This window comes from Rhamphochromis sp. 'chilingali', assembly GCF_963969265.1.
Source record: "Rhamphochromis sp. 'chilingali' genome assembly, chromosome: 4".
In the NCBI taxonomy this organism is placed as follows: Eukaryota; Metazoa; Chordata; class Actinopteri; order Cichliformes; family Cichlidae; genus Rhamphochromis; species Rhamphochromis sp. 'chilingali'.
The window spans coordinates 19,281,677-19,307,638 of NC_137948.1; the positions used below are offsets into that span (position 1 = coordinate 19,281,677).

At 40.3% G+C, this 25,962-nt stretch overlaps 2 protein-coding genes across 5 annotated transcripts; one reads left to right on the forward strand and one right to left on the reverse strand.

Moving 5' to 3' along the window:
• Positions 1-66: 66 nt before the first annotated feature.
• Positions 67-17,259, reverse strand: LOC308394751 (dynactin subunit 6-like). Of its 2 annotated transcripts, none has more exons than XM_080879228.1 (8): positions 17,124-17,259; positions 2,200-2,288; positions 1,936-2,000; positions 1,702-1,807; positions 1,506-1,591; positions 1,348-1,395; positions 1,102-1,244; positions 67-510 (listed from the first exon to the last, which is right to left on the reverse strand). In XM_080879228.1, exons 2-8 carry the CDS (start codon positions 2,274-2,276, stop codon positions 418-420), a joined length of 618 nt encoding a protein of 205 aa, XP_080735354.1. In that variant the 5' UTR covers positions 2,277-2,288; positions 17,124-17,259; the 3' UTR covers positions 67-417. The 2 variants fall into 2 exon arrangements, with proteins under 2 accessions (XP_080735354.1, XP_080735353.1); XM_080879227.1 differs by lacking the exon at positions 17,124-17,259 and adding an exon at positions 2,722-2,742.
• On the forward strand, positions 16,492-25,536 carry hgsnat (heparan-alpha-glucosaminide N-acetyltransferase). Of its 3 annotated transcripts, none has more exons than XM_080879224.1 (18): positions 16,496-16,749; positions 17,571-17,686; positions 17,790-17,926; positions 18,060-18,178; positions 18,257-18,326; positions 19,197-19,266; positions 19,473-19,573; positions 19,862-19,938; positions 20,079-20,109; positions 20,493-20,653; positions 20,802-20,917; positions 21,060-21,181; positions 21,342-21,468; positions 21,659-21,745; positions 21,881-21,958; positions 22,139-22,209; positions 23,266-23,378; positions 23,612-25,536. In XM_080879224.1, the coding sequence occupies exons 1-18, from the start codon at positions 16,572-16,574 to the stop codon at positions 23,791-23,793; spliced, it is 1,956 nt and encodes a 651-aa protein (XP_080735350.1). In that variant the 5' UTR covers positions 16,496-16,571; the 3' UTR covers positions 23,794-25,536. The 3 variants fall into 3 exon arrangements, with proteins under 3 accessions (XP_080735349.1, XP_080735350.1, XP_080735351.1); XM_080879225.1 differs by lacking the exon at positions 16,496-16,749 and adding an exon at positions 16,792-17,175; XM_080879223.1 differs by having other exon boundaries at positions 16,492-16,749; positions 21,659-21,958.
• The last annotated feature ends 426 nt before the right edge of the window (positions 25,537-25,962 follow it).

Genomic DNA, 25,962 nt, shown 5'->3' on the forward strand with positions numbered 1-25,962 from the left:
GATTCTGAAGTTGCCATTTTAAGTGTCAACATTATGCGTTTAAAAAAGTCAACATTTGAATCCATCTAAATATTTAAAATGTTTCATTTATTGTTAGTGTAAATTCTTTATCAGAATGGCAGAAATTACCTTCTACAACTTAATGATAAAAATACTGGTAACTGCCATCATAAGAAATGAGCAAATCTAGTACAGCTTGTGTACCTTATAAGTTAATCGTAAAAAACAAAAGGTACATCGGCATAGCAGGAGAAAGATGAGAAGCTTAATCTTCTGTTGCAGATCAGAGTAGAAAATATCAGTAATTGAAGAGCAAAAACAGGGTAGGTACATAACTATATACATTCATGCTTTCTTCCAGCAGGATCTAGTTAAACATTGATATTCTCTGCATTTCAAAAGGTATAAAGTGTAATTTTAGCTAGCAGCATGGCCTGCTTTAACAGTTTTCTTCAAATGGTGGTAGTTTGGCAAGATCTTCATCAGAAAATCGAGCTGAAGAGTCTGTGGCTGAAATGAGATAACAGACATGATGATGAGCATAATGCACAAAAGTTTTCTCTGCACACAAACTTTTAAACAAGTGGGCATGTATGAAAATCTTACATAAAAACATTAAATATGAAATATCACTTCAGTGTTTTCTTGGTGAATGTGACGGAAATGAGAGAAACTGAATATTTTACACATTTTCAGACAGTATGTTGATGCTGAGTTTTTGCCCATGGTGTTACTGTGTTTCTCAGCTCTAATGCTGAATGCTTAAAAACAATTATTTGCATCATAAATGTGACCCAAATCCATATGAAACTCAAGTGTGGCTAATGTAGCATTTGTCTTGCACTTGTACGAAATGCTCAGAGTTGTAAAATATTAAAAACTTTCTATATAGATCCCAGATACAAGTTAGAGGGAGAATTAGTTTTAAAAATCTGAATCTAATAAAACATCAGATTTTTTGTTTCATCAGGAAAACATACATGTGATTAGCCCACTTGGAAGCTCAAAATATAATGCTTTGATATTCAATTTGCAATGCTAATGCTACATCTAGGTTATTTGACTACACCAACGATGTTTTCCAGTCACAGATCTCCATACCTGGGGTCTCTCAGTCTGCACCCTCCTCATACATCCAGAGCCGTAGATGACCGTGTTCTCGGGTATGACCTCACAAGTGTTGACCTGACAGAAGGCTCCAATTATACAGCCACTGGTGAGGATTACATTCCTGCCAACATCCGCTAGTCAACAAAAAAGGATATTTGGTAACGTGAGTGACTTAATCGAAATTATACAGACTTGAACACTCACTGAAAGCCAAAGAAACGGAAGGCAATATCCCACCTTTAGATTCAATCACATTGTTGTCTCCAATTTTTAAAGCTTGCGATACTGTTTGTTGTCAGTTGAGGCAAAACATGATTTCTTTTACAAAGATTTATTGTGTTACAATTTAAAAATCATATATGGAGCAGTACTGGCTAGATTAGATAAAAGGATACCACAGCCAACTTCAAAGACGTTGTTGATACCGATGGTCATTGTTTTTGGTTCCACCTCAGAATCAGGTGTAATATTTTCTGGGTAACTGTGGGGAAGATCACACAAGCTCGCATGTAAGAACAGTGACAGATCACCAGAGATGGTCAACGATGGTTAACCTAGTGGAAAACATGGTACACCGAGGCCTTAGATAACCTGTTAATGATCAGAGCTTGCTCTTCAATCAAGTTGCCTTCTCCGATGACAATGGGTCCTGCCTCAGCAATGATGCGAGCTTTTGGGTGGACCACGGTCCTGGCGCCTGGAGAAACAGAGGTGCAGCAAGTAATCAAGAACAGTGATGACAGCCATTCAACTCCTGCCTTGGGACTGATCTGCTGTGAGAGAAAAGCAAGTTTTCTGAACTCCGATTACTGGGCATAGTCTTACCTATGGTAACGTCTCCTCGGATTTCGCTTTCAACACAAACCACGGCTCCAGTTGCTATCTTGACACTGCAACAGAAACGAGAAATGTTTTTGTACATGCTAGCTAACGCTGCTAGCTAGCTACTTCATTGAGCTGTCTTAACTGGCCACATCAGCATCTTCAATTCGCTGTAACTAATTCTTCTTTACTTCTATTATTTATTCTAATGGATTTTATGCTTAGCTACGCCGCTAAAAGTCATGTTCGCAATAATGTACACATTACCTCTTCTGAGCATTTTGTTTGTCTGCCATTGTGAACGATGAAGTCCGATGGGAGGCACCGTTGAGCCACTCGATCATCGATTTAGAGTCCTTGACGTTTCAGCGGACGTACAAGCGTAAAGGGAGAAAAAAAGAACAACAACACCCAAACTTATTTATGTGTAATTTTTTTATATAGCTTATTTTTTCTCTCTGTTAAAAGTGTTTCCTGGCTTATGGAGTTTTCAGATTGTGGAAATGTGTACAGATCTCCATATATTTAGACAGACAATATCTAATTTTCATATTTAAACATAAAATGTAGGAACAATTTCAATGTTTCTTGTTACAGCTTTACTTTTCTTTTTTCACACAATTAAATGATTTGATCATATTTTATTCACATTTATTACAAAAAAACCCCCACTGAAAACAAATGTTTAAACTGAGACATTGTGATAAGATTAGAAATTATATACTCATTTCTTATCTTGTCCATCTTGGTTATTCCCAACAAAAATCTCAGCATCTTTAGCTCATTCACCTCCATCTCAGCCTCCTGTGTTTTTGTCAGTGCCACCGTCTCCAAACATGCACCATGCTACCTGCTCACATAGATCACAATATCATCTCCAAACACCATTGTCCACAGACTCCAGCTTGGCCTGATCTATCAGCCCATCACCACTGCAAACAAAAAGGGGTTCAGAGCCGATCCTTCATGTAGTCCCACCCCCACCTGGAAGCCACCTGTCATTCCTACGGCATACCTCACCACTATCTCGCTGTCCTCATACATGTCCTGCACCACCCTCACATATTTCTCTCTGGCACTCCTGAGTTCCTCATCCAGTACCACAGTTTTATTGGGAATACTGTGCGACTTTAGTGCCGATCGCAAACATGAATATGTGCAATAACCATTCCATTACCTAACAATTATTACTGCGGTAAAGTGAGCCGTCATTTGTGAGCCGCGGTCAAGCCAGCCGCCTCCTATCCGCCGCATAAATTTCCTTGCGCTTTTACACCAGTCTTTACGGTAGCGCCTTTTCGCTTTATATCCTGATTGAAAGCCTAGACTCGCGCACACACGCACGCGCGTGAACAGTCACACGCACGCGCGCACACAAATTACAATGGAACAGCTCAATACAGCCATCGTGACAGTCTGGTTGCATATTCAAAAATTCATTAAAAATCATTCTTAAAAGTTGATGCCAAGCTTTCAACACAATCCTCTTCTCGGACACCTACTTTACCTCTGGGCCAGTTTTTACCCAGATTTACTGTAATATTACTCAGAAATCACAGTAAACTCATATTCAGTGCAATACAGTCAATGCACTACAATTATGTTTATTTCAAAAATTCATTAAAAGTCATCCTGAATAGTTGAGGTCCAACTTTCAACACATCCCTCCTCTGGGACACCTACTGTACCTGTGTGCCAATTTTCATCCAGATTTACTGTAGAATTCCTCAGAAATTAATGGAAACATTTATTCAATGCAATACAGTCAATACAATAGAATTGTGTCAATTTTCAAAAATTCATGAAAAATCATCCTGAGTAGTTGATGTACAACTTTCAACACATCCCTCCTCTAGGACACCTACTGTACCTGTGTGCCAAGTTTCATCCAGATTTACTGTAGAATTCCTCAGAAATTAATGGAAACATTTATTCAATCTAATACAGTCAGTACAATAGAATTATGTCAATTTTCAAAAATTCATTAAAAATCATCCTGATTAGTTGATGTCCACCTTTCAACACATCCCTTCTCTGGGACACCTACTGTACCTGTGTGCCAATTTTCATCCAGATTTACTGTAGAATTCCTCAGAAATTAAAGGAAACTTATATTCAATTCAATACAGTCAATACAATAGAATTATGTCAATTTTCAAAAATTCATTAAAAATCATCCTGAGTAGTTGATGTCCAACTTTCAACACATCCCTCCTCTAGGACACCTACTGTACCTGTGTGCCAAGTTTCAGCCAGATTTACTGTAGAATTCCTCAGAAATTAATGGAAACATTTATTCAATCTAATACAGCCAATGCACTACAAATGTGTCAATTTTCAAAAATTCATGAAAAATCATCCTGAGTAGTTGATGTCCAACTTTCAACACATCCCCCCTCTGGGACACCTACTGTACCTGTGTGCCAAGTTTCATCCAGATTTACTGTAGAATTCCTCAGAAATTAATGGAAACATTTATTCAATCTAATACAGTCAGTACAATAGAATTATGTCATTTTTCAAAAATTCATTAAAAATCATCCTGAGTAGTTGATGTCCAACTTTCAACACATCCCTCCTCTAGGACACCTACTGTACCTGTGTGCCAGGTTTCATCCAGATTTACTGTAGATTTCCTCAGAAATTAATGGAAACATTTATTCAATCTAATACAGCCAATGCACTACAATTGTGTCAATTTTCAAAAATTCATTAAAAATCATCCTGAGTAGTTGATGTCCAACTTTCAACAGATTCCTTCTCTGGGACACCTACTGTACCTGTGTGCCAGGTTTCAGCCAGATTTACTGTAGAATTCCTCAGAAATTAAAGGGTACTTGTATTCAATACAATACAGCCAATACACTATAATTATGTCAATTTTCAAAAATTCATTAAAAATCATCCTGAGTAGTTGATGTCCAACTTTCAACACATCCCCCCTCTGGGACACCTACTGTACCTGTGTGCCAAGTTTCATCCAGATTTACTGTAGAATTCCTCAGAAATTAATGGAAACATTTATTCAATCTAATACAGTCAGTACAATAGAATTATGTCAATTTTCAAAAATTCATTAAAAATCATCCTGATTAGTTGATGTCCAACTTTCAACACATCCCTTCTCTGGGACACCTACTGTACCTGTGTGCCAAGTTTCATCCAGATTTACTGTAGAATTCCTCAGAAATTAATGGAAACATTTATTCAATCTAATACAGCCAATGCACTACAATTGTGTCAATTTTCAAAAATTCATTAAAAATCATCCTGAGTAGTTGATGTCCAACTTTCAACACATCCCTCCTCTAGGACACCTACTGTACCTGTGTGCCAAGTTTCATCCAGATTTACTGTAGAATTCCTCAGAAATTAATGGAAACATTTATTCAATCTAATACAGCCAATGCACTACAAATGTGTCAATTTTCAAAAATTCATGAAAAATCATCCTGAGTAGTTGATGTCCAACTTTCAACACATCCCCCCTCTGGGACACCTACTGTACCTGTGTGCCAAGTTTCATCCAGATTTACTGTAGATTTCCTCAGAAATTAATGGAGACATTTATTCAATCTAATACAGCCAATGCACTACAATTGTGTCAATTTTCAAAAATTCATTAAAAATCATCCTGAGTAGTTGATGTCCAACTTTCAACACATCCCCCCTCTGGGACACCTACTGTACCAGTGTGCCAAGTTTCAGCCAGATTTACTGTAGAATTCCTCAGAAATAAAAGGGTACTTGTATCCAATGCAGTCAGCCAACACAATTTAATTATGTCAATTTTCAAAAATTCATTAAAAATCATCCTGAGTAGTTGAGGTCCAACTTTCAACACATCCCCCCTCTGGGACACCTACTGTACCTGTGTGCCAAGTTTCAGCCAGATTTACTGTAGAATTCCTCAGAAATAAAAGGGTACTTGTATCCAATGCAGTCAGCCAATACAATTTAATTATGTCAATTTTCAAAAATTCATTAAAAATCATCCTGAGTAGTTGATGTCCAACTTTCAACACATCCCCCCTCTGGGACACCTACTGTACCTGTGTGCCAAGTTTCATCCAGATTTACTGTAGAATTCCTCAGAAATTAATGGAAACATTTATTCAATCTAATACAGCCAATGCACTACAAATGTGTCAATTTTCAGAAATTAATTAAAAATCATCCTGAGTAGTTGATGTACAACTTTCAACACATCCCTCCTCTAGGACACCTACTGTACCTGTGTGCCAAGTTTCATCCAGATTTACTGTAGAATTCCTCAGAAATTAAAGGGTACTTGTATCCAATGCAGTCAGCCAATACAATTTAATTATGTCAATTTTCAAAAATTCATGAAAAATCATCCTGATTAGTTGATGTCCAACTTTCAACACATCCCTTCTCTGGGACACCTACTGTACCTGTGTGCCAATTTTCATCCAGATTTACTGTAGAATTCCTCAGAAATTAAAGGAAACATATATTCAATTCAATACAGTCAATACAATAGAATTATGTCAATTTTCAAAAATTCATTAAAAATCATCCTGAGTAGTTGATGTCCAACTTTCAACACATCCCTCCTCTAGGACACCTACTGTACCTGTGTGCCAAGTTTCATCCAGATTTACTGTAGAATTCCTCAGAAATTAATGGAGACATTTATTCAATCTAATACAGCCAATGCACTACAAATGTGTCAATTTTCAAAAATTCATTAAAAATCATCCTGAGTAGTTGATGTCCAACTTTCAACACATCCCCCCTCTGGGACACCTACTGTACCTGTGTGCCAAGTTTCAGCCAGATTTACTGTAGATTTCCTCAGAAATTAATGGAGACATTTATTCAATCTAATACAGCCAATGCACTACAATTGTGTCAATTTTCAAAAATTCATTAAAAATCATCCTGAGTAGTTGATGTCCAACTTTCAACACATCCCTCCTCTAGGACACCTACTGTACCTGTGTGCCAAGTTTCATCCAGATTCACTGTAAAATTCCTCAGAAATTAAAGGACATTTATATGCAATTCAATACAGCCAATACACTACAATTATGGAAATTTCAAAAATTCATTAAAAATCATCCATAATAGTTGAGGTCCAACTTTCAACACTTTCTTACTCTGGGCGTCCTACTGTACCTCTGGGCCAAGTTACATCTCAATTCACTGTAATCTTTATCAAAAATTGAAAGAACAATTATATGTCAATGCTGGATGTGTGTCCTTTCAAAGTGACACTAAATAACAGAACTCAGGCACATCAGGGAATAATCCAAAAGGCGGATTTATTAAACAAAAACAACATACAAAATATCTCTAACCCATACTACATAACCTAAAAAGAAACAAAGGGACACTTAGAAGCACAAGGAAACAATACTGAAAGGGCAAGAGACACAGTCCAAACATAATCCACAACTAAAATGCCAAAAGAACAAGTCATCCCACATAGCAGACGGGTCTTGCCTGGATCTGGTGTCAAGCCGGCACTGCTGGCTGACTTCTGGCATGGTAAGATGGCACTGTTTATGTGATGGCATGCCACATTTGGCCTGATTGGGTGAATGTGACATGTTGTATAGAGCACTTTGAGTAATATGGGTGAGTAAAAAAGTGCTGTATAAGAATCAGTCCATTCACTGTCTGAACAGAGTTTCGTCATGTTACTTTTGCACTATTATGTTCCAGCACATGTTGTTATTACATGGCTTACATGGCTAAGGTACACATTAGGCTGACATCTGGGGCCAGAGCTGAAACTGTTCTGGGCCAGCACAGGGCCAGCAGTGTGTCTGCAACTGGCCTTGTGCTGGCTCATGTGTGGGCCACCTCTGGTAAACCAGATCTGGGCCACCATAGGGCCATCATTCTTTGCGGTACGCAGGCCATGTGTAAGCACATTGTGTGGGACAGATCCAGGCCATACCAATTTTGCTATGTGGGAGGAATTATGTAAAAATAGAAACATCATAAAAATGAAAATGAACATAAAGTAAAATGTACTGAAAAGAACATCAGTATGGCCATCATTATTTGCTTGGAAAGTCTAAAGTTCCATGGCTTTGAACAGCCAGAGAACGCAATGCCCAGCTTAGAATGACTAAAAGTAACTTCTTTTAACATTCTGTCATTCTGCTTCTATATCAAAAATCCACTAAAAATAGTCATTTGAAAAAAAATATTCGCCACTTTTCATGAGTTTGGGTTCCTCTGTTTATAGCAATTTTTAGAAAAGAACCCAATACCTTTGTCACTATACAGTTGTACAGTGAGATACAGAGCATCTCCTACTCATTGCAAACATGCTGGGAGGGTGGCTCTATCCGCCTTAGTGCAGCTGCTGTACCATACTGTGATGCAGTAAGTTAGTAGGCTCTCAATGGGCGAGTGGTGGAAGGGTGAGCTGTAGTCCACAAAGAGCATTCTGGCGTAGCTCTGCCGCTGTTCTAGGTGACTCAGCACCGAGTGGAGGGTGATGGCATCTTCTGTGAATCTGTTTGCACGGTATGCAAACTGGTGGGTGTCGAATTCTGGGGGGAGGTAATCCTTGGTGTGCTGAAGGACTAGTCTCTCAAAGCATTTCATGATTACCGGTGTGAGGGCCACAGGGCAATAATAGTTCAGGCTGGTGATGGGAGACTTCTTTGGTACTGGGATGATTGTGGCTGATTTTAGACAGGATGGGATGGCTGCTTCATCCAGTGAGAGGTTGAAGATTCTGGTGGAGATGAGGGTGAGCTGGTGGGCACATGGTCTTAGCACTTTACCACTTATTCCGTCTGGACGCCTTCCTGGGGTTCACTGCTAGGAACACTCATCTGACATCGTGCTCCGTTACAGTGAATGGAGCGGTGCAGGAACCAGGTGAGGATGAGGATGGGAGCAGGGCTGAGGCAGATGAATGCTGCTGTTGTGGTGTTTCAAAGCGGGCAAAGAAGCTGTTTATGTCCTCTGCTAGCTGCACACTCAGGTTTTCTGTTTTCACAGTTCTGCCTCTGTGGTTTATGATGTCTATTATTCCATGCCATGTGTTGTTGCTGGACAGGTGGGACCCCTTTTCAGGTCAGCTCGAGCAGACCTGTACAGAGCTCTGTCAACAGACCTACAGGGAGTGCAGAATTATTAGGCAAGTTGTATTTTTGAGGAATCATTTTATTATTGAACAACAACCATGTTCTCAATGAACCCAAAAAACTCATTAATATCAAAGCTGAATGTTTTTGGAAGTAGTTTTTAGTTTGTTTTTAGTTTTAGTTATTTTAGAGGGATATCTGTGTGTGCAGGTGACTATTACTGTGCATAATTATTAGGCAACTTAACAAAAAACAAATATATACCCATTTCAATTATTTATTTTTACCAGTGAAACCAATATAACATCTCCACATTCACAAATATACATCTCAGAATCAGAATCAGAATCAGAATCGTGTTTATTGGCCAAGTATATGTGCAGACACATACAGGGAATTTGGTTCTGGTAGATGGTGGCTCTCAAGCACAGCAATGTAAATCTCACACACACACACACACACACACACACACACACACACACACACACACACACACACACACACACACACACACACATAAGTGTCTATATATACACATTACACATACATACACAAAGCTATGTAAACCAACTACAAATAACGAATCTAAACTTATATACATAAAATACAGAAATGAATGAGGTGGAATGAATACTACAAAATGTACATAAGGTGCAGTTGCAGTCTGGCAGTGGGAGCAGTGTGACAGGTCAACTGTTAAGAAGGGAGATGACGAGGGGAAAGAAACTGTTCCTGTGTCGGGTGGTCCTGGTCTGCAGGCTTCTGTACCGTCTGCCAGAGGGCAGCAGATCAAAAAGTCTGTGTGCAGGGTGTGAGGGGTCTGCGATGATTTTCCCTGCCCATTTCCTGGTTCTTGAGAGGTACAGATCCTGGATGGAGGGCAGGGGGGCGCTGATGATCCTTTCTGCTGCCCGTACAGTCCGCTGCAGTCTGCTCCTGTCCTGTTTAGTGGCTGCTCCATACCAGACTGTGATGGAGGAGCACAGGACAGACTCAATGACCGCAGTGTAGAACTGGATCAGCAGCTCCTGTGGAAGACTGTACTTCCCCAGTTGTCTCAGGAAGTACATCCTCTGCTGGGTCTTTTTGAGGATGGAGTTGATGTTGGTCTCCCACTTCAGGTCCTGGGAGATGGTTGTACCCAGGAACTTGAAGATCTTCACAGTCGACACAGGGCTGTCTGATATGGTGAGGGGGAGCAGAGTTGAGGGATGTCTCCTGAAGTCCACTGTCATCTCTACAGTCTTATGAGTGTTCAGCTCCAGATTGTGCTGACTGCACCAGAGTACCAGCCGCTCAACTTCCTGCCGGTATGCAGACTCATCACCATCTTGAATGAGGCCAATGACAGTGGTGTCATCTGCAAACTTTAGGAGTTTGACAGCAGAGTTATTGGAGGTGCAGTCGTTAGTGTAGAGGGAGAACAGTAGTGGTGAGAGGACACATCCTTGAGGGGCACCAATACTGAGGGACCGGGTTTCAGAGGTGATCTCCCCCAGCCTCACTTGTTGCTTTCTGTCTGTCAGGAAGCTGGTGATCCACTGACAGGTAGCTGGTGACACGCTGAGCTGGGAGAGTTTGGAGGAAAGAAGTTCAGGCACAATGGTGTTAAAAGCCGAACTAAAGTCCACAAACAGGACCCTGGCATAAGTTCCCGGGCGGTCAAGGTGTTGCAGGATGTAATGCAGCCCCATGTTCACTGCATCATCCACTGACCTGTTTGCCCGGTAGGCAAACTGCAGAGGGTCCAGCTGGTGGCCTGTAATGTCTTTCAGATGGGCTAACACCAGTCGTTCGAAGGATTTCATGACCACAGACGTCAAGGCGACAGGTCTGTAGTCATCCAGTCCTGTGATGGTGGGTTTCTTGGGAACAGGGATGATGGTGGAGCGTTTGAAGCAGGAGGGAACTTCACACAGCTCCAGGGATCTGTTGAAGATGCGAGTAAAGATGGGAGCCAGCTGTTCAGCACAGGTTTTGAGGCAGGAGGGTGAGACGCCATCTGGTCCGGGGGCTTTCCTGGGCTTCTGTTTCTGGAATAGTCGGCTCACATCCTGAGTGTGTATTCTTAGTTTCAGGGAGGAGGAAAGGGGGGTGAGAGGTGTGGTGGAGGTCGTTGAGTCTGGGATGGAGAGGGTGGTGGTGGTCGTTGAGTCTGGATTGGGGAGGGTGGGGGTGGTCGTTGAGTCTTGATTGGGGAGGGGCAGGGTGAAGGGGGGAGAGGTGGAAGGTGTGTTGGGGGTCAATGTCTGAAGCAATGTCCCTGGGGAGGGGAGGGTGGGGCGTGGGAGTCTGTCCGTCTCAAACCTGCAATAGAAAGTGTTTAACTCGTTGGCCAGGTCTTTGTTTGCTTCAATAGTGGGTGGGGGGGCGTCTGTAGCTGGTGATTTCCTGCAGGCCCCTCCACACTGATGCAGGGTCGTTGGCTGAGAGCCGTTCTTCCAGCTTCTGGGAGTAGATCCTTTTAGCTGCTTTGATCTCCTTGGTCAGTGTGTTCCTGGCTTGCTTGTACAGGACCCTGTCACCACTTCTGTAGGCGTCCTCCTTGGCCTTGCGAAGATGTTGGAGTTTAGGAGTGAACCATGGTTTATTGTTGTTGTATGTGCAAAAGGTCTTTGTTGGCACACACACGTCTTCACAGAAACTGATGTATGATGTCACAGTGTCCGTGAGCTCATCTAGGTTCTCAGATGCAGCTTCAAAAACAGTCCAATCAGTGGAGTCAAAACAGTCCTGCAGTTCCTGCTTTGCTGCGTTAGTCCACTTCTTCACAGTTTTGACTACAGGCTTGGCACGTTTGAGTTTTTGCCTATAAACTGGAATAAGATGGACCATGCAGTGATCAGAATGTCCCAAAGCTGCCCGGGGCACAGAGCGATAGGCATCTTTTAGAGTGGTGTAGCAGTGATCCAGTATGATGTTGTCCCTGGTGGGGCAGTCTATATGCTGTCTGTATTTAGGGAGTTCGTAGTTTAGGTTTGCTCTGTTAAAATCCCCAAGAATAATTGTAAAGGAATCCGGGAATTTCCTCTCCAGGGTAGTAATCTGGTCAGCCAGCTCGCACAGTGCGTTGTTCGCGTTGGGCTGTGGAGGGATGTAAACTCCGACCAGCATGAAGGAAGAAAACTCCCGCGGTGAATAAAAAGGTTTACAGTTGATGAGAAAACTTTCCAAGTGTGGGCTGCAGTGTTTCTGTAACACTGTGACATCAGTACACCAACCTTCATTAATGTAGAAGCAGACTCCACCACCCTTTGTTTTCCCTGAGAGCTCTGTTTCGCGGTCCGCCCGGTGAAGTTGGAAGCCCGGCAGATTTAAGACAGCGTCTGGGACTCGCTCACTGAGCCAGGTTTCAGTGAAGCAGAGGGCAGCAGAGCGTGCAAAGTCCTTGTTAGTCCGGTTTAAGAGCAGTAATTCGTCGACTTTGTTTGGAAGAGAGCGGAGATTCGCGAGGTGAATGGAGGGGCGTGCCGTGCGGAATCCTCGCCGACATTCAAAAACAAAACAACAACAAATCAGCGACCAATATAGCCACCTTTCTTTGCAAGGGCACTCAAAAGCCTGCCATCCATGGATTCTGTCAGTGTTTTGATCTGTTCACCATCAACATTGCGTGCAGCAGCAACCACAGCCTCCCAGACACTGTTTAGAGAGGTGTACTGTTTTCCCTCCTTGTAAATCTCACATTTGATGATGGACCACAGGTTCTCAATGGGGTTCAGATCAGGTGAACAAGGAGGCCATGTCATTAGTTTTTCTTCTTTTATACCCTTTCTTGCCAGCCACGCTGTGGAGTACTTGGACGCGTGTGATGGAGCATTGTCCTGCATGAAAATCATGTTTTTCTTGAAGGATGCAGACTTCTTCCTGTACCACTGCTTGAAGAAGGTGTCTTCCAGAAACTGGCAGTAGGACTGGGAGTTGAGCTTGACTCCATCCTCAACCCGAAAAGGCCCCACAAGCTCATCTTTAATGATACCAGCCCAAACCAGTACTCCACCTCCACCTTGCTGGCGTCTGAGTCAGACTGGAGCTATCTGCCCTTTACCAATCCAGCCACGGGCCCATCCATCTGGCCCATCAAGACTCACTCTCATTTCATCAGTCCATAAAACCTTAGAAAAATCAGTCTTGAGATATTTCTTGGCCCAGTCTTGACGTTTCAGCTTGTGTGTCTTGTTCAGTGGTGGTCGTCTTTCAGCCTTTCTTGCACTGAACATAAGTTCCCTGCAATTTCTGAAGAATATTACAGTAAATCTGGATGAAACTTGGCCCAGACGTACAGCAGGTTTCCCGGAGGAGGGATGTGTTGAAAGTTGGACCTCAACTACTCAGGATGATTTTTAATGAATTTCTGAAATTTCCATAATTGTAGTGTATTGGCTGTATTGAATTGCATATAAATGTCCATTAATTTCTGAGTAATTTTACAGTGAATCTGGCTGAAACTTGGCAGACAGGTACAGTAGGTGTCCCAGAGAAGGAATCTGTTGAAAGTTGGACATCAACTACTCAGGATGATTTTTAATGAATTTTTGAAAAATGACATAATTCTATTGTACTGACTGTATTAGATTGAATAAATGTCTCCATTAATTTCTGAGGAATTCTACAGTAAATCTGGATGAAACTTGGCACACAGGTACAGTAGGTGTCCTAGAGGAGGGATGTGTTGAAAGTTGGACATCAACTACTCAGGATGATTTTTAAGGAATTTTTGAATAATGACATAATTCTATTGTACTGACTGTATTAGATTGAATAAATGTTTCCATTAATTTCTGAGGAATTCTACAGTAAATCTGGATGAAACTTGGCACACAGGTACAGTAGGTGTCCCAGAGGGGGGATGTGTTGAAAGTTGGACATCAACTACTCAGGATGATTTTTAATGAATTTTTGAAAATTGACATAATTATAGTGTATTGGCTGTATTGCATTGAATACAAGTACCCTTTAATTTCTGAGGAATTCTACAGTAAATCTGGCTGAAACCTGGCACACAGGTACAGTAGGTGTCCCAGAGAAGGAATCTGTTGAAAGTTGGACATCAACTACTCAGGATGATTTTTAATGAATTTTTGAAAATTGACACAATTGTAGTGCATTGGCTGTATTAGATTGAATAAATGTTTCCATTAATTTCTGAGGAATTCTACAGTAAATCTGGATGAAACTTGGCACACAGGTACAGTAGGTGTCCTAGAGGAGGGATGTGTTGAAAGTTGGACATCAACTACTCAGGATGATTTTTCATGAATTTTTGAAAAATGACATAATTCTATTGTACTGACTGTATTAGATTGAATAAATGTTTCCATTAATTTCTGAGGAATTCTACAGTAAATCTGGCTGAAACTTGGCACACAGGTACAGTAGGTGTCCCAGAGGGGGGATGTGTTGAAAGTTGGACATCAACTACTCAGGATGATTTTTAATGAATTTTTGAAAATTGACATAATTATAGTGTATTGGCTGTATTGCATTGAATACAAGTACCCTTTAATTTCTGAGGAATTCTACAGTAAATCTGGCTGAAACCTGGCACACAGGTACAGTAGGTGTCCTAGAGGAGGGATGTGTTGAAAGTTGGACATCAACTACTCAGGATGATTTTTAATGAATTTTTGAAAATTGACACAATTGTAGTGCATTGGCTGTATTAGATTGAATAAATGTTTCCATTAATTTCTGAGGAATTCTACAGTAAATCTGGATGAAACTTGGCACACAGGTACAGTAGGTGTCCTAGAGGAGGGATGTGTTGAAAGTTGGACATCAACTACTCAGGATGATTTTTAATGAATTTTTGAAAAATGACACAATTGTAGTGTATTGGCTGTATTAGATTGAATAAATGTCTCCATTAATTTCTGAGGAATTCTACAGTAAATCTGGATGAAACTTGGCACACAGGTACAGTAGGTGTCCTAGAGGAGGGATGTGTTGAAAGTTGGACATCAACTACTCAGGATGATTTTTAATGAATTTTTGAAAATTGACACAATTGTAGTGTATTGGCTGTATTAGATTGAATAAATGTTTCCATTAATTTCTGAGGAAATCTACAGTAAATCTGGATGAAACTTGGCACACAGGTACAGTAGGTGTCCTAGAGGAGGGATGTGTTGAAAGTTGGACATCAACTACTCAGTATGATTTTTAAGGAATTTTTGAATAATGACATAATTCTATTGTACTGACTGTATTAGATTGAATAAATGTTTCCATTAATTTCTGAGGAATTCTACAGTAAATCTGGATGAAACTTGGCACACAGGTACAGTAGGTGTCCCAGAGGGGGGATGTGTTGAAAGTTGGACATCAACTACTCAGGATGATTTTTAATGAATTTTTGAAAATTGACATAATTATAGTGTATTGGCTGTATTGCATTGAATACAAGTACCCTTTAATTTCTGAGGAATTCTACAGTAAATCTGGCTGAAACCTGGCACACAGGTACAGTAGGTGTCCCAGAGAAGGAATCTGTTGAAAGTTGGACATCAACTACTCAGGATGATTTTTAATGAATTTTTGAAAATTGACACAATTGTAGTGCATTGGCTGTATTAGATTGAATAAATGTTTCCATTAATTTCTGAGGAAATCTACAGTAAATCTGGATGAAACCTGGCACACAGGTACAGTAGGTGTCCCAGAGGAGGGATGTGTTGAAAGTTGTACATCAACTACTCAGGATGATTTTTCATGAATTTTTGAAAAATGACATAATTCTATTGTACTGACTGTATTAGATTGAATAAATGTTTCCATTAATTTCTGAGGAATTCTACAGTAAATCTGGCTGAAACTTGGCACACAGGTACAGTAGGTGTCCCAGAGGGGGGATGTGTTGAAAGTTGGACATCAACTACTCAGGATGATTTTTAATGAATTTTTGAAAATTGACATAATTATAGTGTATTGGCTGCATTGCATTGAATACAAGTACCCTTTAATTTCTGAGGAATTCTACAGTAAATCTGGCTGAAACCTGGCACACAGGTACAGTAGGTGTCCCAGAGAAGGAATCTGTTGAAAGTTGGACATCAACTACTCAGGATGATTTTTAATGAATTTTTGAAAATTGACACAATTGTAGTGCATTGGCTGTATTAGATTGAATAAATGTTTCCATTAATTTCTGAGGAATTCTACAGTAAATCTGGATGAAACTTGGCACACAGGTACAGTAGGTGTCCCAGAGGGGGGATGTGTTGAAAGTTGGACCTCAACTACTCAGGATGATTTTTAATGAATTTCTGACATTTCCATAATTGTATTGACTGTATCGGGCTGCTACATTGTAATTTGTGCGCGCGCGGGTATAGTCTTTCAATCGGCACATAAAGCGAAAAGGCGCTACCGTAAAGACTGGTGTAAAAGCGCAAGGAAATTTATGCGGCGGATAGGAGGCGGCTGGCTTGACCGCGGCTCACAAATGACGGCTCACTTTACCGCGGTCAATTATTGGGGTAGTAGAACAGGTATAGTACTTTGGCCCTTCTCGCTCCCACTAGAGTGCCAAAACAAGTACACGGATCGAAAGTAACCTTTGCCATGGCAAAAAGGAAGCTTAAGAAAAACAATACATGTCACTCGTATTCAGTAGCATCGGTTAAACCAAAGAGCCAGAAAGAAATGGCACAAACGGAGAAAAGTGCCACTTTTGCCCTTGCTGCTGTTGCTTTGGTCGTGGCTGTTTGCGTGGCACCACTAGCAGCTGAAATATCTTCGTGTAAGTATCCTGAACTGAAAGAAAGTAAAAGCAGGAGACTACTGCTACCAGGTTAGCAAGCTAGCGAGCAAGCTAATGTTTAGCAGTGTTTTACACCAACTCCCGTATTTGTTGAAATTATATTACAGCAGCAGTGGTTATGGGTTTTTTGACGATAGCTGAAGGTTTACTCCAACAAACAAGCGGTTTAAATGTTTAATTATTAACCTGCTATCGAGCGGCTAACTGTAAAACGGTATCAACTGAGAACAGCTGATAATGGAAAAGTGAGCTTCAGCGGTTTGAACTTCCCTCTCGGTGGTAAATTAGGGATTAATGCAGCATGTGACCACTGGCTCTATCACATGCTTTCTCCCTCCAGACGCTAGCTTTACCTTTCTGGCTGTAGCTTGCTGTCAAACTGGGCTTCTTCGCTACCGCACACTGGTATGGAGTAGGTTTGTGGTCCTTAGCATCGGCTGTGGTCGATAGATTTGAGACAAATTACAGAAAGATGGCTTCTTGTGTCGCGTATTAAAACGAAAAGCATCACGACCACCCGTTATTAGTTCTCTGACTTGTTTGATAACATTTGTGCAGTCGGGAAAGATGAGATTATTTTGCACGTTTGCGCATTTTGATCGAATAATAACCAGCGTAATGGCATGCACACTGTTATGGTTTTCTGATGATTTTAATTATATGAACAGCGGCTTGGGTGGGGTCACCAATAGAAAACCGTAGACTGTAGCATCGTTGTACCTTCATATGCAGAAAATTGATGTGTTGCTGGGTTTCAGCTGATCTGCACAATGCCTGCTGCGCTTTCTTACTCACTCTAGCTGATATACATCATCATAAGCACCTGTCCCTGAAGATGGATGAGGCACAGCTGACGGTCAACAATGAGTTGTCATATGAGGTGCAGGTGTCTTGGATGTCACAGCGCTGCTACCAGGTGGGCTCACACGTGCCAGATATTTCCCCTCATTTGATTCTGTTTCTGTGTGGTTTAAGTTCAATAATGTTCTAAACTTGGCTTCTGCTCTCTCGCCTGTTAGTGTTTGTACCAGCAGCTAGGGGTGGTACCTGCAGGGCTTGAGCCTGGTCAGCCCAGTTCAGTAAACTTTGTTGTAAGCACACAGCATGAAATAACACTGCAGATCAACAGCACACCTATCGAGCTGGAGCTCTGCAAGTACGTTTACGAATACGGTCGTGTTTCCAACTTACAAAAAGAACGACACTCTGGTTATATAAAATTAAGGATCAGAGTTTGGCTTATTTGTTGATGACATAAATCTTTTTCCTTTGTTTTTTTAAATTCACAGAATTCCTTTCCACTTTGGCGAGCATGGTAACTACTCCCTGTGGGTGAAAACCCTGAACGCATCTTTTGGAGTCAACTGCTCTGTAGTTACTGATAAGGACCCTGTGAATAGCTACATACGTGAGTGTCTCACACAGAGAAAAAGATTTTATTTTAACTAATAATTAATATACACTTAATTAATATCTCTCCACACAGCGATCTTGGTTGCTTTTCTCATCTATGCTCTCCTGGCCTTGGTGTTTGCCATTGGAAAAAAGGTTTGGGGGTAAGCCTGATTTTTGTTTTGATGTTCATTCAGTAAATTTCAATATAAAGAAGTGGATATTTTTTGAATGGTTTGAAAATGTTAAGAGTAAGCACTGCAGATGCATCAGAAAGAGATGCTCTGTGCCTTTGTGGAAGTATCCTCTGGAAAGAGGAGGAAGTCAGTAGAAGCGAGACAGAAAATGTGTGTTTTCCATTGTTGAGCCATTACGAGCAGAGATAGTGAAGGTAGATGAGTTTAAATATCTGGAATCAACCATCTAGCAATTAGAAACTGCATAAGAGAGGTGAAGAAGAGAGTACGGACAGGGTGTAGTGGGCGGAGACAAGTGTCAGGAATGATTGCTAACTGAAACATAGCAACAAGAGTGAAAGGGAAGATTTACAAGATGACAGTGAGACCTGCTATGATGTATGGTTTGGAGAGAGTGACACTGACAAAAAGACAGAGTTGAAGATGATCAGATTTTCAGTGGAAGCGACCGTGATGGACACGATGATTAGAAATGATTAAATCAGAGGGAAAGCTCAGGCTGAGTGTTTTAAAAACAAAGTTAGAGAGGCAGGGCTGAGAGTGTTTGTGCAGAGGAGGAATTGTGGATATTTGTGATGCTGAATGATGCTTCCAGGCAGGAAGAGAAGGTTCATGGATATAGTGAAAGAGGAGATGCAGAGGAGGATGCTAGGAAAAGGGTGAGATGGAGGCAGATGATCCACTCTGGCGAACTCTAAAGGGAGCAGCTGAAAGAGGAAGAAGAAGAACGTTTTTCCAGTCTTGTCTCTCTCTGAAGCACACAGTCTCGAGAGTCAACTGAGCTTGTTTGTACTCCAAAAAACCCCTCAATCAAGATCTTGATTGTTTCTTGTCCAGGCTTGATGCAGTAAGAGGTCTGGTCCTCCGACTTGGGAGTTCCATGGAAACAGAGAGACTCATCAATTCTGTGAGTGTTCTGCAATCGTTTGGCCTTGTTTAATTATGAGTGCTTTAGTGACAATGAAATAAGAACCCAGATAGTTTTAATATAGCAGATTTACAGTTACTGATCTGCTTCTATCCTGTGTGTTTTTGTCTTAATAATAAATCAGGTGATAAATCTATACTTCCAGTAGAATTATGTTAATATCCAGCTTTGACTTCATCATCCAGGAACTGGGCCCCACTCGGGTAGTGCCGCCAGTCACTGATAACATCCTCCCTCCCCCGCTAACGAGCAGCAAGAGGCTTCGATCTTTGGATACATTCAGAGGGTAGCTTCCTGACCCCACCCTCACTCTTGTGCCTCCAGCTTAGTGTCCTCATTGTCTTATTTATCATTATACTGTATCATATGCTTGTTTGTTTTTTATTACAGTGTGGTAGGTGACACTGAATTTGTCCCTTATTAATCAACCACCACCGGCAGTATTAAATCTAGATCCAGTGCTTTTGATGTTTTCATATTTTTGCCTATTTTTATTCATCAATTAATATAAATAAACATGTACTCCTTGCTTGATGCTTTTCGGTAAATGTGGCATTTTCTGTGTTTCTGTCAGTATCTCCTTGGTCATTATGGTGTTTGTGAACTATGGAGGGGGGCGATACTGGTTCTTCAGACATGAAAGCTGGAATGGTAAGCCCAGTGTGGTTTCTTTGTTTAGTTTTTTTAGCCATGTTGCAGTTTCCTCATTATTTACAGATCTTTGCAGCTCTCCTTGGTATTTGCAATGTTGTTGATTTTAAACCAGGCCTTCCCCATTTCTCATCTTGCAGGCCTTACTGTTGCTGACCTAGTCTTCCCTTGGTAAGCTTAATTTAAAGATTCTTATAAAAAGTTGTCTTATATGCAGTTGGATTGTCTTTATTTGTACTCACACGTTAATATAAATGTGCAGTATTTGTATTAATGTGTATTTTTATTTTGTAATGGTGACAGAATTCTCTTCAGAAGGATTACAGGGACCATTAACAAATTCTGGTCCAGTTACATAGTTGAATGTGCACAAGAAATAAAGGGTGTTTTCTTTAAAGTGGTCACTGGACTAAAAGGGGCTTAAAAATTGTATAAAAAAGGAAAATCCAACAGAATGAATAAAAAAAAAAATAGAAATAATAAAGTTCCATTTGTTCCCTCAGCAGATCTTTTAAGTGTAGAACCAACACTCATTTTGTCCCTTCTTCCACCAGGTTTGTGTTCATAATGGGCACATCCATCGCACTCTCCATCAATGCCTTGCTGCGTGCAGGCGCGACCCGTTGCTCATTGCTCAGAAAAGCTGTGTGGCGGAGCTTGCAGCTCTTCATCATTGGTGTCCTAGTCATCAACCCAAACTACTGCCAGGGAGCGTGTAAGTATGAACTCCGTCTTTACAGCAGTATTCCAAGCTCTTTAGGTGGATGATTAAACCATATACTATAATACTGTTTCAAACTTGAACTTATGTGGTTATTTATTTTCATTTGCATTTTTATTGCGTGTTTATATCTTCTCCACAGTGGCTTGGGAAAACTTGCGGATCCCGGGTGTGTTGCAGCGCCTCGCCTGGTCATATCTGGTCGTAGCTTGCTTGGATTTACTGGTGGCCAGAGGACAACTTGACGTCCTCACAGTGGTCAGCCTTTTTTTTATTATTATTATTTTTTTTTTCATCTGCATTGTTTAACAGTCTGTGTTGTTTTATGCTAAATAGGTTTATGTTAAATTTGTGTTTGAGGAAAGGAGATGTGTTTAATGGAGTGGGTTTTATTTTCCAGGATGCGTGGTGGTCCCCAGCTATTGATTTCTTGCTGTATTGGCCCGCCTGGCTGTGTGTGATTCTTCTAGAAGTACTCTGGCTCTTCCTCACATTTCAACTTCCTGTGCCAGACTGCCCAGCGTAAGTCAAAGACAGTGAAGTGTAGTGCTTCATTATTTTGCGTACGTTTTTGCAATAATTGAACTTTTAGCATTAAGCGTTAATAAACTGGAATTTCTAACCTTCCTCTTGGTGCAGTGCTACATTAACAACACTGACTGCACTAATTTCTTTGGTACAGAGGTTATCTGGGTCCAGGTGGGATTGGGGACATGGGGCTGTATGTGAACTGCACCGGTGGAGCTGCTGGTTTCATTGACCGCTTGCTTCTGGGAGAAAAGCACATGTACCAGAATCCATCATCAAGGGTTTGTAACCACCAAAACATCCCAAATATAGCTTCATGATAGTCTTTTGTAACTTGAAATGTTAAGGTTATTCTAATGTGTCAGATTTCTCTCCGATGGGCACGTACACACTTGTTAACCCCAATAATGCAAACACTGATAGACTGCATCTGATGTTGATAAAAATCAATCAGTTTACATTTTATTTCAGGTGATTTATGCAACTCGTATACCGTATGATCCAGAAGGTGTTCTTGGCAGCATCAACTCTATCCTCATGGCCTTTCTGGGATTACAGGTTTGTAATTTATATTTGTCTGGTGTTGGCCTCCTTGTGTTTCTTGTTTATTCAAATAAAGATATAAAACCGTTTGAAAGGTTAAAGGAAGTAAATGGTTGGCTTTCATTCTTTTTGTATTTTAATTGTCCTCAGGCAGGGAAAATAATCTTGCACTACAGAGAACGCCCCAAAAGTATTATGTCGAGGTTCCTCATATGGGGTCTTTTACTGGTAAGCACATTGTTTTGATTGATTAATTGAATCTTTATTTTGAACATGTTGAAAAAGTACAACAACATAGAATTAAAAAGAGACAAACAAACAAAGCAAACAGCAAACAGAGAGAGAGAGATCTATATAAAGTCATTTTTGCATCTATGATTGAATAATAAAATGTCTTCTGTCATTCAGGGTGTCGTATCAGCATTTCTAACCAAATGTTCCACAGACCAGGGTTTCATTCCTGTCAACAAAAACCTGTGGTAAGGGCCATGTTTTATTTATATCTACAGTTAGAACTACATTTACTCAAGCAATGGGCACTTTGGGAAATTCTAATTGAATATTTTGGAAACTGCTGCAAAATAAGCAGCACTAGTAATATTTTTAAGTTTGGCAAACGTTAGATTTTATAGTCTTTTCCCACTTAAAATGCGTAAAATATTTTATACAGATATAATAGAATACCTAATGTCACATAATTTGTGTTATGACTAGGTTTTCCACATTTGCTCTCCACTCCAGCATCTTACGTTCTCACAACTTTGTGGCCACAGGATTGTGAAATCAGACAAAAGAGAAGTTGTAGAATATCTCATAAAAAATGGAAACCAATCAAATATACAGCAATACCCTTGGCAAATATTTAAAGTGGTCTATCACGCCAATATAGAGTTTATTTACATAGCCCAAAATCACCTTAGACATAACGGGCTGTACCAGTAAAACTCATGCATAAATAGTTATAAACATCGAGATTACACACTCTCTGACATGCATAGTTACATTAGAGAGTTAAACATTAAAGGTATTAAAGGTATCCAGGAGTGCATAAACTGAATGAAAAACGGCATGTTTTTAGATGTGATTTTAAGTTTTAAAAAATTGGCAGACCTTCAGCTGGTGCAGTGCTGATAAATATCTTTTTTTCGCCCTTTTTTTAAGTCCTGTCCTTTCTGGCTGATTTTGCAATCAGAATTATGATCTGAATCCACTGTTGCGCGCCAAGAACATTTTGTTTTTCCCAGATCAGCTCTATAAATCATCTACATGATCCTCTTGTTCAGGGTTTATCTGTTTATCTGGGACTAGTGTTATTTCATTTATTACATTATATGTGGTATACAGTATGACAATGACTAAGGCTGGACAGGCAGGTGGGAAACAAATGGGGGGAGACATAATAAAAGGATGGAGTACAAATAGTCTTTGTCATAAAATGAGGCAGACAGAGATGGACATTGACATTGACACAAGCACCCTGATGCTGCACAGCATATAAATGTTTTTTAAAAAATGTCTTAATGTTTCACTTCTAGGTCTCTGTCTTACGTGACAACACTGGCCTGCTTTGCCTTTGTGCTCCTAATGCTGATCTACTACATAGTGGATGTAAATAAGTGGTGGTCAGGGGCACCTTTCTACTATCCTGGTGAGCATTAGAATCACACAAAAGCTTAATAGACAGTTTTTGCCTAAGACAGCTTTTGATTGCACAGTTACAGTTGTACTTTTGGGGTTTGATGTGAATGTGGAAGTCTGCTCTGTCACAGTGTGAATTAGTATGCAATTGGAAATATAATCTGCCAAATATTTATTTTCCTTGTGAATTTCTGTGTAGTCATTGCGTCCTCTACTTCACTTTCTCTTGTGTGTTTCATTAAGGTATGAACTCCATACTTGTGTACGTGGGCCACAAAGTGTTTGAGGACTACTTTCCCTTCCGTTGGCAGATGTCCAACAGCCAATCCCATGCTGAGCATCTCATTCAGAACCTTGTGGCCACTTCCTGTTGGGTCATCATCTCCTATTTGCTTTACAAAAAGAAGATTTTCTGGAAAATTTAAACACAGGACAGCAAAAGCACAGGACATTGTTTACATCATAGATGCTGGAGACACAACAAGAATGCATTTGGTTGGACACAGAATGCAGATTAATTATGTCAAGGTTATATCATAATTATATGAATCTCTGTCTCTGATCATGTATGGGGTTTCTTTCATCACATAGCTATTCTGTTAGGTTATTTATCCTTTCTTTCTTTTTACATTTTTTCCCATAAACTAGGGCTGTTCGATATAACGATATATATCGGATGACGATATAAAAACGCCTATAGTTTCATTTTACGCTATCGTTTGTTTTGTGGTGTCGCAAAATAAACTGTTTATGGCAATATTTTTTCATCGTTTTGATGGTCACTGTAGTGGCTATATTCATTTCTTAAAGTTCTCTCTTTCTCTTATATTTAATATAACCACATTACAGACGGACAAGCGCCTGTTTTTATGTGTTGTTGTTAGCAGCAATGACAGTAAAACCATCGCATGTCCGCTTGTTTATTTTCCACATAAACCTTTCACAATAAAGCTCAAGATCCTGTTGAGACTTTTCAAAATAAACTGAATCACGTGAAAGACTATGCAGAGTGTTTACGGATGAGAAGCAAAAAAAGAGCCGTCCAGTGCTAAAAACTAAACCTTAGACTCAAACGTTAGAACAGGTTTTTCCCCGCAGCACGCCGAATAATAAATACTCACAAAGAAAACGGCGGCCGTTGCAACTTATGTCTAAAAATGTATCGTTTCATGCATCGGTTAAAACACTCGACTCCAGGTACACGACGCCCAGCCGGAAACACTTCACGCAAGTCGAGATTCACAGAATTTACAGAACATGTTAAATTTTTGTGATTTTTTTTCTTTCTTTTTTTTGTGATTTATATCGTTATCAGGACGATAGATGTCTTATATCGGGATATGAGATTTTGGTCATATCGCACAGCCCTACCATAAACAGTTTGTTCAGTTATGCACCAGCAAAGTTATCCTTAGTGATTCAGGAAAAAAAGAGTTGAAGAATAGTTTGGATTGTAAATACACCATCTTTAATGTGTAGTAGTTTACACATGCACCTACAAAGCAAAAGATCCCTGGTTGAATCCCGGCAGGAGACACAAGTATAATGGGGTTGCATAAGGAAGGGCATCCAGTGTAAAAATGTGCCAAATCAATTATGCGGAGCTACCGCTATGGTAACCTCTTGTGAATAAGGAAGCAGCCCAAAGTAGCTTTAAATAAACTATTTTTGGTATACCAGTACATCTTAAATGGCAGAGTATTTAAGCAGGGTGTTGCAGTATTTCTTTAACAGGCCCTATTGACTTCTCTGTTGTCATGTGAAGTGCTGTGGTCTTACCCTAAAGGCTGACGTTAGGTTTTTGGATATCATAAGTAGATGCTTCATATATCCCATACCCCCACCCAGCACGTAGTGTCTGTGCTGCTCAGAGCGTAGCACTATAGCTATAGCTCATGTTCATCGCTGGATTCTGTTTTGCGAATATAATGAATAACTGCTGGCTTCACTGTGCTCCTATTTTATGTACATCTCACAATCGATGTGGGTAACTGAGCAACCAACCAACCAAACATAAGAAAGACACGAGAAAAACCTCCAAACTTCTGATTTCCATTTCTCTATTACATTTAAGATGACCTGTCAAATTAAATAAGCTGCAAATGTTCTGGGGAGTTAAAAGAGGGCATGTTAGCAATGTTATGTATTTGGTTTCATGTGGAAGCAGCACGGGTTTTTTTTTGGGGGGGGGTTTATGGTCTTCAAAAAACAGAAGTCACAGTGCTGCTATTTTTTGTGTGTTAGTGTTACATGTGCATTTTTTTTTATCATCTTTAGTTTAATACTCCCTAAATTTTTTGCTGCTGTTTTGCCAAATGTGCTTTTTTTCCTTACACAGTAATCTGAAAAAGCACCATAAATATATTTGATGGAGTCTTATCATAAGACTGTTCCCATTACTCCCACCGTAATGGGTAAATGCGCTCGCTGTTACCATCTGCAGTTGATAAAACATTTACCACCTGTTTTTGCAGAATCATCTGTTCAGTCTATAGAATATCCAGATGCTGTGGATAATATTTTTCTTTTTGGGGGGGGGCTGCTCATGTAGTACTGTCACCATTTCTATTTCATGACATTTAATTCGATAAACT

Coding starts and splice junctions, on each gene's coding strand:
- hgsnat (XM_080879223.1), top strand. CDS start 16,572: ATGGCAAAAAGGAAGCTTAAGAAAAACAATACATGTCACTCGTATTCA. Junction 16,750..17,570: donor AGCAGCTGAAATATCTTCGT/GTAAGTATCCTG, acceptor TACTCACTCTAG/CTGATATACATCATCATAAG. Junction 21,959..22,138: donor TCATATGGGGTCTTTTACTG/GTAAGCACATTG, acceptor TCTGTCATTCAG/GGTGTCGTATCAGCATTTCT.
- LOC308394751 (XM_080879227.1), bottom strand. Junction 1,808..1,935: donor CCGAGGAGACGTTACCATAG/GTAAGACTATGC, acceptor CTGTTTCTCCAG/GCGCCAGGACCGTGGTCCAC. Junction 1,592..1,701: donor CAAGCTCTGATCATTAACAG/GTTATCTAAGGC, acceptor TCTTCCCCACAG/TTACCCAGAAAATATTACAC.